At 37.3% G+C, this 15825-nt stretch overlaps 1 protein-coding gene across 9 annotated transcripts in view; it reads left to right on the forward strand.

The window, feature by feature from the left end:
- RBPJ (recombination signal binding protein for immunoglobulin kappa J region) overlaps positions 1-15825 on the forward strand; it is a 233547-nt gene that overhangs the window by 159218 nt on the left and 58504 nt on the right. For 4 of the 9 annotated variants that reach the window (XM_084971707.1, XM_084971711.1, XM_084971709.1 and 1 more), the window contains exon 2: positions 8220-8402. The exons of 3 other annotated variants lie outside the window; for them this stretch is intronic. In XM_084971707.1, the coding sequence (XP_084827833.1) occupies positions 8386-8402 (17 nt within the window). In that variant the 5' untranslated portion in view covers positions 8220-8385. Of the gene's footprint in view, positions 1-3207; positions 6562-7093; positions 8403-15825 lie in introns of those variants that run through there. 2 more of the 9 variants (XM_084971708.1, XM_084971710.1) reach the window with 2 other exon arrangements.

Genomic DNA, 15825 nt, shown 5'->3' on the forward strand with positions numbered 1-15825 from the left:
GACTCCTGACTCCCAAGTCCAGAACTTGATCAGTACATTCTTTATACCCATGACCACACAATTTTTCAAGCCACCAAAATTTACATTTTATTTTAAACAAAAAGAGACCTATCTAAGCAACTAAACTGAAGAAGTAAAAAAAATGATACAGAGAAACTCAAATCACTTATAACCATTTTTATAAATATATACATAAAGAAAGTAAAGGTAAATTTGATTCAGGCTCTTTAGCGTTTCTTACTCAGTTTCCTCTCAGATCCTGGAAAGGAAAGAAACTTCTGTTGATTTGCTTGTTTTGGATAATTGTAGAGTAATTTCTATGAACTGATTTGCTGTTTTACTACTTTTCCTTCCTTAACATTCTTTACTCAGCACTTTTGAGCAGTGTACTGTTGTTCTTCCACCTCCCTTTCCACTGTTCCCACCCCCCTAGCTTTGGTCTTCCAGACAGGTGACAACATGCTAACACTAATCCATTTGGAAAAAGATAGTTGTGTGCGTGTATATTTATATTTAAAATTATGCCTGTCCATACTGTGCCATCTAGAATTCTAGCAAAAATTTCAGTTGATTTCTGGATGTTTGCCACTGTAAGAGCAGCAGCAACACTAGGTACTTTGATAGTTTTTAATCAATGTTACTGAAAATTAGGTTATATATTTTAAGAAAAGAGCTTCCCCAGTGTGACTTCCTCAGAAGTAAAATTATCCATCTTTCAGAATTGCTGAATCTCAGTGGGTCTTACTGATCCTGAGTTTAGCCTGTTAGCTATAGGTGCTTGACGTCCCCTTGCCTCCAGTGTTTAATTAGAAAGGAGTTACAGTTTTGCCATCAAGATGGGAATCAGAATAGTTTATGATTCTTGGAATGATTCTCTGAAAGTTATTCAAACCAGGTTTAGCTTTACATTTAAAATCCTATTAGCATTGGCAAAAACTATTTTAGAGTTGAAATACCTAGAATATGTGATTTTTATACTTTAGCTAATAGCAATGGTTAATAGGCTGTCATTATTTAACAAAACTGTTTCTAAGTGCTTGTTTGACAAAACTCATTTAAAATTGAAGTGTCTGTAGAACACATTCTCTAAATTATAGTATCTAATTTAAAATACTTGGCTCCATCATTTCAGTGTTTTTCTTCTTAAAAATTTCTTTTCTTCCCCACTTTTTATGGCCGCACCTGTGGCATATGTAAGTTCCCAGGCTAGGGATCGAATTGGAGCTGCAACTGTAGGCCTACACCACAGCCACAACATCAGATCCAAGTGACTGGTGACCTATGCTGCAGCTTAGGCCAAGGATCGAACGAACCTGTATCCTCCAGGGCACTTTGTCAGGTTCTTAACCCACTGAGCCACAATGGGAACCTATGAGAATTTATGTAAAAACACTAACTTAGCTCACCATGTAACATGTCATCCATTGTAGGCACTGAAAACATTAAAAATTTTTATTTTTCACTCCTAGTCTCACCTATTTCATTTTTTCTCCTCCTTTATTCTTATATTATCCTTTTAAATATTATCATGTGATGTTAAATTCTGTTTTGCCCACTGCTTCTGCAGTTTGTGGGTGTGGGAGGATGGGGCAAAGTTCAGAGATCTGAAACACCATGGTGTGCTCCGAGAATTGCACAGAGTTCCGCTATGCCTAGAACATGTGTTTTATTTATATGAGCATGAGGAGACCAGAAGCTGGATCAGGAAGGACCCTGTTGCAGTTGTCCAGTTACACCAAACCCAGCAACCTATATTCTTTCATACCTCTTAAGATTGTGGTCTTCCTTTGTCAAAACTGAATTTCTTCAAGAGTAAGTCTACCTAGATGTATTTTAAAAGCTGGCAAATTTCTCTGTCACCCCTTAGTGATCTCTTCAAGTTTTCTAATGAAATTTCTGGTTGTTTAAGAGTAAATAATAAAATTTGGAAGAATATAAAAGAAAATATATCTGACAGATTAAAGCCTTTGTCTGAAGTATTTTCTGACTTTAGAGTCTTAATTGTTAATTTTATTGCCTGTTAAGAATAATTAAGTTGAAGGATAAAAATAAAGGAGAAATGTATTTGAGTCTATCATTTTAGAAAGTGAAATCCATTTAATGGGTTACAACCAGCATTTAACTAGACTCATGATAAAAATAGAATAGATTGTGTATACGGTTGTTACATAAAAACCTCCTTTTGGTCAAGGTTAGCAAAGTTTGAAAAGCCCTATTTAATATTCATTTATGCTTAGTATCATTTCTATGTGTATTTTAAAAATAGTCTGTTCATTTACTTGGATATTTGAGAATCCTGTTTCCATTCCCTAGCACACCCCTACCCCCATTCATTGGGTCACCACCATGTGCCAGGTACTGTTCTAAACTATTTACATATATTAGATCTCCCTGCCCATGAATGTTATTTTATTTATTTACTTTTTGGCTGCATCCTGGACATGAAGAAGTTCCCGAGCCAAGGACTGAACCTGCACCACAGCAGACCCGGAGCCACAGCAGTGACTACACTAGCTCCTTTTTTTTTTTTTTTTTTTTTTTTGGTCTTTTTGCTATTTCTTGGGCTGCTCCCGCGGCATATGAAGGTTCCCAGGCTAGGGGTCTAATCGGAGCTGTAGTCTCCGGCCTACACCAGAGCCACAGCAACTCGGGATCCAAGCAGCGTCTGCGACCTACACCACAGCTCACGGCAATGCTGGATCGTTAACCCACTGAGCAAGGGCAGGAACCGAACCCGCAACCTCATGGTTCCTAGTCGGATTCGTTAACCACTGCGCCACGACGGGAACTCCTACAGTAGCACCTTAACCTGATGAGTCACCAGGGAGCTCCATTAATTTTTTTTCTTTAATTTTATTATAGTAAATTTACAATGTCTCGATAATTTCTGCTTTAGTGAATATTATTTTTAATTGCAATTTTTCAAAAGGAGAAACTAAGTACTTAGTGATTAATTAACTTGCTCAAAATTAGATAGCTGGTAAGGATTCAAACCCATGTAGCCTTCAGAGCTCATTCTTCTAACCACCAGGCTTTATTGCCACCTGTGTAAAGTCACTGTGGTAAATGCTGGGAATACATCTAAAATGGTTCTTGATCTCATTGAACTTAAATGTTTATATATTTATGTATATATTTATAATTTTCTATACTTAATAATAAAATATATACACACAACCTGTAATGTGGGGAAACACTATATATAGTTAACCATATATATAAATAGATATTGCTGGGTTATAAATTTCTTTTTAAATTTTTAAATATTTATTTTTTTAAATTTTTTTCCATTATAGCTGGTTTACAGTGTTCTGTCAGTTTTCTCCTGACAGCAAGGTGTCCCAGTCACACATAAATGTTCCTTTTTCTCACATTATCATGCTCCATCATAATAAATTTCAACTTTACTAACTTACTTCCATCATATGGATATACCATAATTTATTCTTCTGTTGGAAATTCCCAGTCCTTGCTTAGTAATATTGCAGTGAGCAGTAAATTGCTTTTGTGTATTGTCATTTCAGCTCACAATGTGAGGCTGTTTATAAAAGCATAGAAATTTAAAGTTACTGGCATTGGTTTCTCATTACTTTCCTGAAGCTTATGCTTTAGCAGTAGTGCTGATCTTATACCTTCATAATCATTGTGTATTATTATTATTTTTTTTTTAAAGAAAGGATACATTTAGTTGCAAATGTGTTTTAGAATCCAGTCTTTGACAAAAGAATCTTAAGCTAACAGAATTATTCAGAGAGTCAGCAGAAAATGTTTTTAAATCTTCAGATAACTTTTAGGTAGATGGATAAGCTTGCACAAAAGATGTTACGACAAGGTGACTGATGTGACTGACTTTCTCATTGTGTATTATAAATTCAGTAGTCAAAAACAAACAAAATTCAGTAGTCAAATGTTAAATTATTTTTCAAAGCCTCTGTTGTCCTTGATATTTTTATTGCAGCATGTATAAGCCATTCCTAAATAATTTCTCCAGATCACTCAAATATTTGTGTGCCTGCTATGTTTTAGGGCACATCAGACAATCCCTCCATCATAACCGTGGGTCCCAACTTGGGTGTATAATGTTTTCATGTGCTTAAGTCATTAATGCCTATTGTGTTCCAGGCTTTGGTGGTTAGGTAGTTGCTTTACAGAGATGAAAGACAAATGCTACCCTCTTTGGACACAGCATAGTGAAGGAGGCTGCAACAACTGGCATGAAAATGTATTTGTTGCTTCCAAAAGATGTGAAATGTTTTGTAGATAGTTGCATAGGGTTTTAATACACATTCATTTTGTAATTAAAAGATAATGTAGTTGGTCATCAGGGTTCCTGATGGACAGTTCTATTATAATCCACTATTTTGGATTTTATTGCTAAGGTGAGTTTTACAGAACAGTTATGCTGTTACTGATGAATATTTTTTTTAAATGATCATTTAAGTTTTTTCCTGTAACAGTTTTGAACCCTTAACTGTAGTAATTCTGAAAAATACTGTTTCAGCAATTTAAAAAATGGTTTTTTTGAGTCATCTAACTTGTTACCAAAAACATTGGCATAGTAGTCCTGTTGATCACTTCTGCTTTTAGTTTTGGAATGCACTGTGAGTACATGGATTCTGTTCAAATTTGAAGTTGCTTAGGAGTTTCCTGTCCTTAATTTGGGGAATTTTTTCAGTATTTTTTGTCACTCTTTTAGTTTAATCATGTTTTGAAGCCTTGTAGAGAGCTGACCACCTGCTTTTTTTTTTTCTTTAAATAATCTGACTAAATGGCCACCTCCCTCAGCTAATTCATGGTTTGCTTCCCAAGAGGCTAAGACTGAGAGCAGTCCATGGGGAAACATGCAGAACACTCTCTTAAGGAAAATAACTTTTGTCAACCAAAATTTATATTGTTGACTGTCATGCTTTTATAACTTTAAAAAAGATCTTCAAGTGTATAACTTCATGAAAAAAACTGGATCTTATTTGTGGGAATCAAATGAACTTTCTGATTTGAGTGATTATATATGATTCTGATCTTAGTGACTTTAGTGAATATGCATGTAGCCTTTTGCTGAATTATAGCTAAAAAATTAGTTTATATACATTAATTGTTTTGACCAAGAAGCATTTGTAAAATGAGATTATTGCTATATCACCCAGATTGAAAAATAAACTTAAGTATTGGACCCAATTTCTTCTGGGAGGTAGATTGGCATAGCAATATGAGTGTGGGCTTTAGAGTTGGATGTATGAGATACTGTCTCTCTCTCCTTTTTTTTTTTCGTCTTTTCAGGGTTGCACCTGCGGCATATGGACATTCCCAGGCTAGGGGTCCAATCAGAGCTGTAGCTGCTGTCCTACACCACAGCAATGCCAGATCTGGGCTGTGTCTGTTACCTGCACCACAGCTCAGGACAACGCCAGACCCTTAACCCACTGAGCGAGGCCAGGGATTGAACCCCCAACGTCATGGTTCCTGGTCAGATTCGTTTCTGCTGCAGCCATGATGGGAACTCCGAGATACTGTCTCTGATAAATTACATTGAACAGATTAGTACATTAATCTGAGCCTCAATCTCCTCACCTGTGATAGGAGGCAACTAGTCAGTCTTATGAGATAGATCGGGATGAAATAAAATACTGGTAAGTATCTAGTATGGTTCTTGGCATATTATTAAACAAATGTTAGCCCCAGTACCACCTCTTTCCCTCAACATATTGTACAGAAAAAACACACTCCCGCTGGAGGAGCTAGATTAAGTCCTAGTTCTTTTCTCATATTGTGTGTTTTCATATGTCAGTCACTTCTCTGTAAAATGAGGTTATGAAAATTAAATGAAATAATGACTTAAGTGTTACAGACCTGGGCTTTTATTCTTTATTATCTAATGTGTTTTTATCGTGTCTTATTTCCCAGTGGTTAACATTATTCTTTATGTGCAAGAGAAGAGTTGTACTTCAGGAACGTTAACCTGCTAGTTGCATATAGGATATGTTTTTTTTAGAGGAGCAGAGTATAAGAAACAGTGTAGTCCTTCTAGAAGGTTGTAGTATATATAGAGGCTTTGAAAGGTTTTAAGCTGGAGGGAGGTTGGGGGGGGGGTCACTGAAGTGGCAAAACGATCCATTTAAAGAGATGGTTATGGTTGCAATGATGTCATTGGACCATGGCCCTTGTTTCTGTTCTTCATTAGTTTCCACCTTTCCTGCTGGAATTCTTCCTTATATTCATTTATACCACCATTACCAGCTTTCTGAAGCAAGACCTATGTTTTGTAATCTACATTCCCTACAACCTACAAGAAATCTAATTCCTGGGAATGTATAATTTTTCTGATAGTGGACTTGAAAAATTTTCATCAGTTGAATCTACCCTTTCAAACAGAAAATAATTTCTCTTTTGCCTTAGCACACACTTTTTAGCTCTAGCAGGGAAACTATGTCATCTTCTATTTCTTTTCTTTCTTTCTTTCTTTTTTTTGTCTTTTGTATGGAAGTTCCCAGGCTAGGCGTTCAATCAGAGCTACAATTGCCGGCCTACACACAGCCACAGCAATGCAGGATCCAAGCTGTAACTGTGACCTACACCACAGCTTGTGGCAACACTGGATCCTTAACCTGCTGAGCAAGGCCAGGGATTGAACCCACATCCTCCTGGATCCTAGCTGGGTTTGTTAACCACTGAGCCATGACGGGAACTCCCCATCTTTTCTTTCTTGTCTATTAACCTTTACACAAACTGTTCCACAAACCTAGAGTATAACATCTCCCAGCTACTCTCTTTGATTGGAAGCCCTTTTTATGGCTTGCTTTTATTAAAAGTTTCCTGATAAGTCATCCTAAAGTAATTAACATTACATTAAAGTAATTTATGTCATTACTTTATGACATAAACACGTATGTGTATTACCAATAACTTATCAATTTTACCTCTTTTGTGTAGCTTGAGTATTCTTTATTGTAACTATAGAGGGCCTAACTTCACATAAAAGTAGAATGAGGGAGTTCCCGTTGTGGCTCAGCAGAAAAGGGTCCTACTAGTATCCATGAGGATGCGGGTTTGATCCCTGGCCTCTCTCAGTGGGTTAAGAATCCTGCATTGCCATGAGCTGTGGTGTAGGTTGCGGATGCAGCTTGGATCCCACATTACTGTAGCTGTGGCCTAGATCAGTGGCTACAGCTGCGATTTGACCCCTAGCCTGGGACCCTCCATATGCTGTGGGTATGGCCCTAAAAAGCAAAAAAAAAAAAAAAAAAAAAAAAAAAAAAAAAAAGGTAGAATGAATTCTTAAATTTAAAATGTGCTATGTAGACTTCTTACTGTATCATTTAATGTCTTTAATGTTTTAACTAAGAAAGATGGAGTAGGGGGAAGAGGAAGGAGGAATCAGGTAACCTGCCAAGGCAGTCACACAGCAGCACTCAAACCTGACAGTTAGCCATCTGTCTCTGTTTGTTTATATGCATGCTCTTCATAGAAGTAAGCTTTAGACTCTGAAGCTCTTTATAGTTTAATGGCTTCCATGGAATTACAGTGATTCAGTAATTTTTTTCTTTTCTTTTTATGGTCATACATGCAGCATATGGAGGTTCCCAGGCTAGGGGTCAAATTGGAGCTGCAGCAGCCAGCCTACACTACAGCCACAGCAACACCAGATCTGAGCCACATCTGTGGCCTATGCCGCAGCTTGTGGCAACTTTGCTTCCTTAACCCACTGAGCAAGGACAGGAATCAAACCACATCTTTACAGACACTGTGTTGGGTTCTTAACCCGCTGAGCTACAGTGGGAACTCCTGATTCAGTGATAAAAACACCAGAAGGGGCATTGTTTTTAGGAACCCTTGTTTTGTGTATTAATGTATTCCCATTTATGCAGGTGTGTGGGTGATTTCTAGCTCTCATTCAGCATGCAATAGAATAGCGGTATTCTTTATTGAGTAATCAGGTGGACAGTTACCAAGTATTCAAACCTATCTTAGGTTATTTTTCTGTTCCTTGAGAAGAAAATTAAAGAATCAGTTGTAGCAGAGAGATATGTGGGTTTTGGATAGATCTCAGTGAAGCAAGGACTGTCAGTCTGACCTCTAAGTATGTATTCCTCCTCATTTACATGAGGATCATATTAAAAATGGCAGCTGCTTTGTTTTTCTTAGTCATGGCAGCAGTTAACACAGTGCACTAGTGGCTTAACATACCAACACTTAAGTCCTTATTTTTTGTTTTTGTTTTTAAGTCATTGAAATTATGAAACTATCATTCAAATGGAAGCATTATAGTTCTTCGGAACCATTATGATCTCAAAAGGAAAGGAGAATGATACAGATACACTGGCTGAGGTGTTGTGAGGTGCATCGAAGTGTTCCAGCCTGTGGCTTACCTTAACATGTTCTTGAAGTACCATGGCGTGGATTAAAAGGTATGCTTTAGAAATCTTCCGGTGCCCCCCCCCCCAAGGTCATGGATAGAAAGAATGCTCATGATTTTATATTTAAATTATTGCATTATTTTAAGAAAATTTAATATTTGGATTGCAGATGTGGTTATGGATTTATGGCAAACATTTTTTTGTTTTGTTTTTAGAAAACCATATATCAAGCTTGATGAGTGGTTTTTGTTTTTTTTTTTCCTCTCTTTTTGAGATACAGTTATAGGAGATACTGGGGTAGATTTTTTTCCCTAGGTTTTAATAGTAATGGGCTATAATTTCTTTCACAAAATAGCTGAGGGATTATTCATATGTTAGTCTGTAATTATCTTTCTAGTTTACATCATACACTAGTTTCTCTGCAGTGCTGTCATCTCATGGTAACCTGAATAGGAAATAATTAGATAAATTCTTCAGTTGGAGTATTAATTTGGCCAAGCAAAATAATTTTTACTTGGATCATTTATTGTTTGTGCTTGTTTTTGTCTTTTACAAAGAATTTTTACTTAGAGGAAAATGAGTGATTTTTTTAGTTGTGTGATTGTTGTCTCTTCACCAGCATATGTATACAGTTAAACCTTCATGTGTTTGTGGTATGTATCCCTCTGTTACTTGTGGTTGCTAGTAGCGGTAATTCTAGGCTTCATATTACCCACTTAACCATCAACAATCTTTAACATTTTATGTCCATAACATTTTATTTGAATGATGTCAAAACCATTTCTGAATTATTTGAAACCTTGGAAACCTCCTAATTTTGTGCTGTGTGCTTGCTACTAAATGTTTTCTTGAGGATGGTAGGAGTGAATCAACCCAGGGGGAATGCTGAGTTTATTAATGTTGTTTTGGGTTCAAAATTCTTTATCTTTTAGGTAATGAAGGAAAATGTATTGGGAAGATAGAGGTTTAAATCATGAATATATAAATTGAATAGAAATGTACTGGTACAGTCTGTAATTTTTATCACTTAGTGTACCTTATGTATCATATCCTTTTGATATGTCAGCAGTTAAATCCTTAATGGAATTTAGTTATTAAACCTAAGAACTGCTTTATGTTAAATTCTCGTCTTTAATGACAGTGAATCAAGTTTCAAGGTGAAGGCAGCTACCTATTACCATGTTCAACCAGGTATTTTATGTCCAATACAACATTGTCTGCTATCCAAAAGGATCTTTTCTGACATAATGGGTTGGAGATGGTATTTGATACATTATTTACAAAATATATTTCTCTGTAATATTTGCCACTTCAGTTCTAAAAAAATCTCTTTTTAGGGTAGCATTTGGGCACTGTTTTGTTTTTTAACACACACAGAGGGTTCTTGATGCACAGCTAGAGTTGGGCAACTCCTTTCCCTTTGGAAGTTTATAGCTTAGTGGTTAAGAGCTTAGATTCTGCATCCAGCTAAACTGTATTTCAGATCTGGCACTACTTTGTTGTTTTGACAAGTTGTTAGAATGATCAGGAAAAAAATATAAATTTGTGTATTAAGATATAATACCATAAGTATATAATTTATATACTGCATTTTATATGTATATGTGTCTGTGTGTATTTTATGTATACACATATAAATACCTATGTATATACACACACACGTAAATAAATTATATACACACTTCACGCAGGATTGAGTAGGCAAGAAGCCAGTGTTAGATTAACAGCGATGGTGATTGAAGTTCCTGTGGTGGTTCAGTGGCAGCGAACCCAGCCAGTACCCATGAGGACGTGGGTTTGATCCCTGACCTTGCTCAGTGGGTTAAGGATCCAGCGTTGCTGTGAGCTGTGGTGTAGCTCTCAGATGCGGCTCAGATCTGGCGTTGTTGTGGCTATGGCATAGACCAGCAGCTTCAGCACTGATTCAGCCCATAGCCTGGAAACTTCCATATGCAGCAGTGCAGCCCTAAAAAGACCAACAAAACAAAGCAAAACAGTGGTGGTGATTATTGAATGCCAGATCAGGAACTTCTCTTTTGGGGAGGTGATGCTATTACATTTTGTCTTACCCTGAATCTTATGCTTCCTTTGATGATCTTCCTAGAGTTAAAGAAACAGTCACTCTTTGACTAATATTTTCACTCTTTGAGCTTTTTCTCATCAGTGAAAGAAGGTGGCCACTGGAGACTGATGATTTATTCATGATCCTCTTATCCTGTTAGGTTGCTTTGCGCATCCTCTAAAGTTTTGTTTTTCAACTTGCAGGTTTCATTCCTGCAGGTCAGGAAATCAATTTATGATCAGAATTAAGACGTGTATTGTAATAGAAAATAAATTACCAGTGCAGTGAATGTAAAAAAGTATTTTTTTTTTAATTGTTTCCAAGTTTCCTGGTGGCCTAGATCCTTAACAAAGGATCTGGTGTCGTCACTGTTGTGTCTCAGGTTGCTGCTGTGGTGTGGGTTCATTCTCTGGCCTGGGAACTTCCACATGCTGTGGGTGTGGCCAGAAACAAAAACAAACTTGTTTCATTCTTTTTAAAGCTAAAATAAATATATGCACATTTATGTGTGTGTTGATTGGATCATTTTAGTTCCACTAAGTATATGCCTCTCATAGGACAGACGTCCCTCGGAAGTGGTATTAGTTTTATATTGTTTTGCCTTGCTGAGAAGAAGGACCAGGATAGGTTCCAGTCTGTGGCTTCTAATGGTATGCTATACTCTTATGTCACCTTGAAGGATCTCTGTGCTGTACACTTTTCGTTTAAAGTGAAGGTTATTGCCGGACAATATCTAAGGAGTTGGAGGGAAAAGGGGAACACCACAGCAGCAGCTTTTGAATGGCATTAACTAAGGCTGTTTTATCAAATAGAGTAATCTAGTGTACGGCCACTTGGCATTCGTTCTGGTAGATCAGTGCTTTTCAACTGCCAATGGCAGCCCATTCTGGAATCAGTATGTTTCTGCCCGCCTCCTGCGCGGCCTCCCCCCGTTAAATGAAGCAGAATAGAACAGAATGGGAAATGTCAGGAATGTATCACATGATGTAGTTGGGTAAAATTTTGTTACAGGGGTGTATGTATGTACTGGATTGCATTACAGACCTTCTAGTAATGATCAACTGGAAATATGCATGAAACTCAGTCTTATGAATCTACATTGCCAAACTGACCTCAGCCACAAAACGCTTCAGATATATAAAACAGGATTATTAGCTCAGTAGTTTTATCTCTGATAGAAGGGAACAGTTAATTAGCTATGAAACCTTGTTTTTGTTTTTTGTTGTGTTATTTGGGGGATGTGTGTGTGTGTGTGTGTGTGTGTGTGTGTGTGTGTGTGTGTGTGTGTGTTTGCTGGCCAGCCCTTGTAAATATTTAAAGGCTCATAGTTAAGAAAGTTATTATATTTCCCAGTTGTCGATGAATTCACTCTTTCTTTGCATTGGTGAAAGTTACCAATTCAATTAAAAAGTTCAAAAAAATTGATGATGTATACTAAAACCCACCGTACTTCATTTTCCCATTCCTGGTATCTTAGGACTTTTTCATATAATAGATACTTCTTTAATTCAGAAGGTAAACATAAAGTTTAATGTTGCACCAGAAATTAACCATGAATCAGGTATGTCACAAATATTTAAGGCAGTCAAATGATAGAGCTTCTGTTTTTGTGAGAATTTGGATAATATATAACATTTTATTTTTCTTGGATTGGTGCCTCTGCCTATTCCACTGTCCTTATAACAACAGATATTTGCTTTATAGATTTGCTGAAGATGACCACAGAGTTTTTTAAAAATAAAGCTTCCAAGTAGGACAGACTCAGCATATTTTCTTTTATTTTATTTTTGTCTTTTTGTCTTTTCTAGGACCGCACCCTTGGCATATGGAGGTTCACAGGCTAGGAGTCTAATCGGAGCTGTAGCCGCCAGCCCTACGCCAGAGCCACAGCAACACCAGATCCAAGCCTCGTCTGCAACTACACCACAGCTCATGGCAATGCCAGATGCTTAACCCACTGAGTGAGGCCAGGGATTGAACCTGCAACCTCATGGTTCCTAATCGTATTCATTAACCACTGCGCCATGACGGGAACTCCATGCATATTTTAAGGTTGTATTTAAAATACAGTTTTTTCCTCCTAGAAAACAGTAAGAGAATGAAGATTTCTGTTACATTGTTTCATAGCAGTGGAATTTGTACATTAGTTTTCTACACTTGGGAGTTAAAAAATGGATAAAGTCTTTGCCAAAATAAGAGGCCAAAAGATAATCATAATTCATCTTTCTCTGCAAGTTCTTGGAAAGTGAGTCAAAAATATATACAGTTCCTGCTCTGAATTGCGTATGATATACTAAATTTAGAAATTATCTTTTGAAATTACGGAAGATAGGTAAAGTAATCTCCCCCCTCACCACCCCTCATTGCTAGTGATGCAGGCAGAGAATAGGAGACTATGGATTCAGAGATCGGGAGAGTTGGAGAGTTGAATCCTTTTCTATAATAATAATAATTATTATTATTATTATTACTGTTTCCCCGACCTCCCCCCCATCCCCCACTCACCCTGCTCTTCTCCCAAACTGTCCAGCTTTTCCTACTCTTAGCAAGAGCATTGCTTGGCTTTTCATCATTATTTCGGTCATGTTTACTCCTAACATCCTCACTTTCTGCCTCATGCTGCTTATCCTGTTAAGTGCAGAGTTTCACATTGTTACCTTGTGGTATTTTTTTTTCACAGCTGTGTCCCTTTTACTTTGGTTATCATTATGCACAAGGGCAACTTGCCATCTTTTTGTTTCAAAGATTTTTCTTCCTAATAGGCAAGCAGAGTGGTGCAACAGAGGTGGTGATTCTCAAGTCAAAGATTCTTCCGCCCCAAATGTAGTTTAGAAAGAAACTAAACTACCTTCTAGTTTAGTTGGCCCAGGACTGAGATCACTGGTCAGAGGCAGCATCCCAACCACTCATCTAGGATTAGAAGAAAAAGCATATCGTAAATTACTATGTCTCTCTTTAGATATGGTTCCAGTATATTTTGCGTTACTGAAAACATGTCAGAAACACCCTCTAAGGATGAGGATTAGCTGCTTTGAAAGTATTTTAAAAGATGTTTTAGACTCTGAAACTTTAAAAAATCTTGAAATAGTAGCACTGTTAAAATTAAGCACTTTCTCAAGCTAATTGCTATTTCATTACTTTGAAAAGATAATACTGTTTTGCATGTCTCTGGGATCTGGGAGATCTGTTGAAGAGTATTTTATTTATCTAGTTAATTTTTCTTTCTGGCCACCCTGTGGCCTGTGCGGCATGTGGAAGATCCTGAGCCAGCGATCAAATCTGCACCACAGCTGTTACCAGAGCCACAGCAGTGACAACGCAGAATCCTTACCCCACTGAGACAGAAAGGAATTCCTAAGAGTACTTGAGAATTCATCTAAAGTATGAAGTAGAATACGAACCTAATTAAAAAGTAGAATATGCCAGTGTCCGTCATTGTCATGAAAATCAGGGACTGTCTCTCTTTTGAAAGATAGAATGAAGTCTGTGGTCTTGTGCTGTTGATCTGTTAGGGGATTGTGAGGGGAGTCTGTAGATGAGCAGGAAGATGTTCAGGCGTTCTTTCTTTGAAATGACAAACTTGTCGCTTCACTGAGGAATACTAAGGAGTACGGCTTGTGTTATGGAGCCCCCATCAGCCTTGCAGCCAGGTTCCCGCCACCTCAGGATGAGCAAGCTCTCACAGCTGATGAGAGGGAGCTGCTCATGAAATAATGGCAGCTTTACTGACCTTCAGGAGACTTCAGGCATTGCTTTATCTATCAGGTCAATGTAATTTAAAAAAAAAATAATGACTGGAAATGTGCTTTTTCAGCAGATGGTGGTTGGGAAGGACAGCAGTCTCCTTTTCCCCCTGCCCCTAGTTATTTGTTAGAAGGAATCTTGGGGATTCCTGGGGTGGGGAGATAGGACAGAAAATGTTTTCAAAGCATTTACTTTGAGTACTTTTGTATTTTATCACAGCAGTAGGTGGATGGTGGTGATTAAAAAATGTACATAGAAATGCGGTGATTGCAGCTAGATTAAGTGTGCATGAAATTTAACTTTATTAGAATTCCTTTATTGTTAAAATTCCTGTGGAAAAACTGCTCTGTAAGTAAGAAATTCTAGCCCAGGGGCAAGGACGAGGCAGAGGCAGGTAACATAAACATAAAACTTCGAGCAGAATCTCCTGAAAGCATTCACTTTTGAAATAAATAAACTGCTCCCAGCCCAATTATACAGATTTTATTTTGTTGACTCCCATATCCTCAGCCTCAGGACAGTGACTGGTCACAGCAAGTACTCCATAAATAGTTGTCGTGTGAATGAACTTTTGGGTAATACTAGTTTTTTAAGACATGCATTTCTCCCTTCATGGCAAAACAGGCCATTCTCTTATTTACCAACCTCTAAATTTACAAATGGAGAGAGTGGATATGTAAGGAGGTGATCTGATTTCTAAATGATCTTAATTTGTACAATTTTGTCAAATTGAGATCTACAGTTAGCTCTTTTGTGAGTTCGGGTTTTGTAAACCTAAAGGCTGAGGAAATCCGAGTGTCTAATAGCGAGTATTGTACTTCCAAAGCGCCCTTCTCTGCAAATGTTTTTAGGGTATTAACTCAGCCTTCACACAGTTATTCAGGTTATTACAGTTAACATTACTGTTTCACAGATGTGGAAACTGAAGCTCTAGAATGACTATGAAATAGCTAGGGTGGCTTTTTTGTTAGATGGACCTAAACTTTGGGAGAGCAAAACTTGGTGATAGTTTATATAACTCAACAGATTTTTCTCAATGGTAGATATCCAAGTGAGCAATTTTTTTATAGGGAAAGAATGTTTGTGATCTATGTTCATATCCCACAGAAGAAAACCTCTGAATTTGAACTAAAACATTTCTGTATTTGGGATTGACCGGAGAGTTCCCTTTTATGGCGTAGACTCTATTGCTCTCTTCCTGTTGGTACCTCTGACACTTCCTCAAGCAATCTTTTTCTCTTACTTTTTTTTTTTTTACTGCTCTCTTGCACTTTAGAGGTCTCTCTTCTTTCTTCCCTTCCTACCCCTCAGCGCTCTTTCTCCCTCATTTACGTGCAACCTGAACAAACCTAAGTATTCTCTATTCTTACTGTTTAGAATAATATGTGATCAGTGCTAGAACCCAGTAATCCAAGTGAGAAATGAAGATGCTATGAAAATAACATTAGAATGTTGTAGGTCTTAGGAAGTTGTCAAAGAGTAAAGAGGGCTGACCCAGGACAAAGTAGTATTCCTCTTTTGGAATAAACAGTTTGTTGAGTATAATCGCCAGACTAGTAGAATTAATCTGTTGAGGAATACTAGAGCCAAACCAAGGCATTGATGGATAACTAGGAAAAAAACCAGAATTACTCCCCTTTGACTTTGACTTTTATTTCAGAGTTTAAA

Source organism: Sus scrofa, chromosome 8 (genome assembly GCF_054392235.1).
Source record: "Sus scrofa isolate SSC_HxYL_T2T_F1_AM1 chromosome 8, Sscrofa_HxYL_maternal_Yorkshire_Landrace_v2.0, whole genome shotgun sequence".
Lineage (NCBI taxonomy): Eukaryota > Metazoa > Chordata > Mammalia > Artiodactyla > Suidae > Sus > Sus scrofa.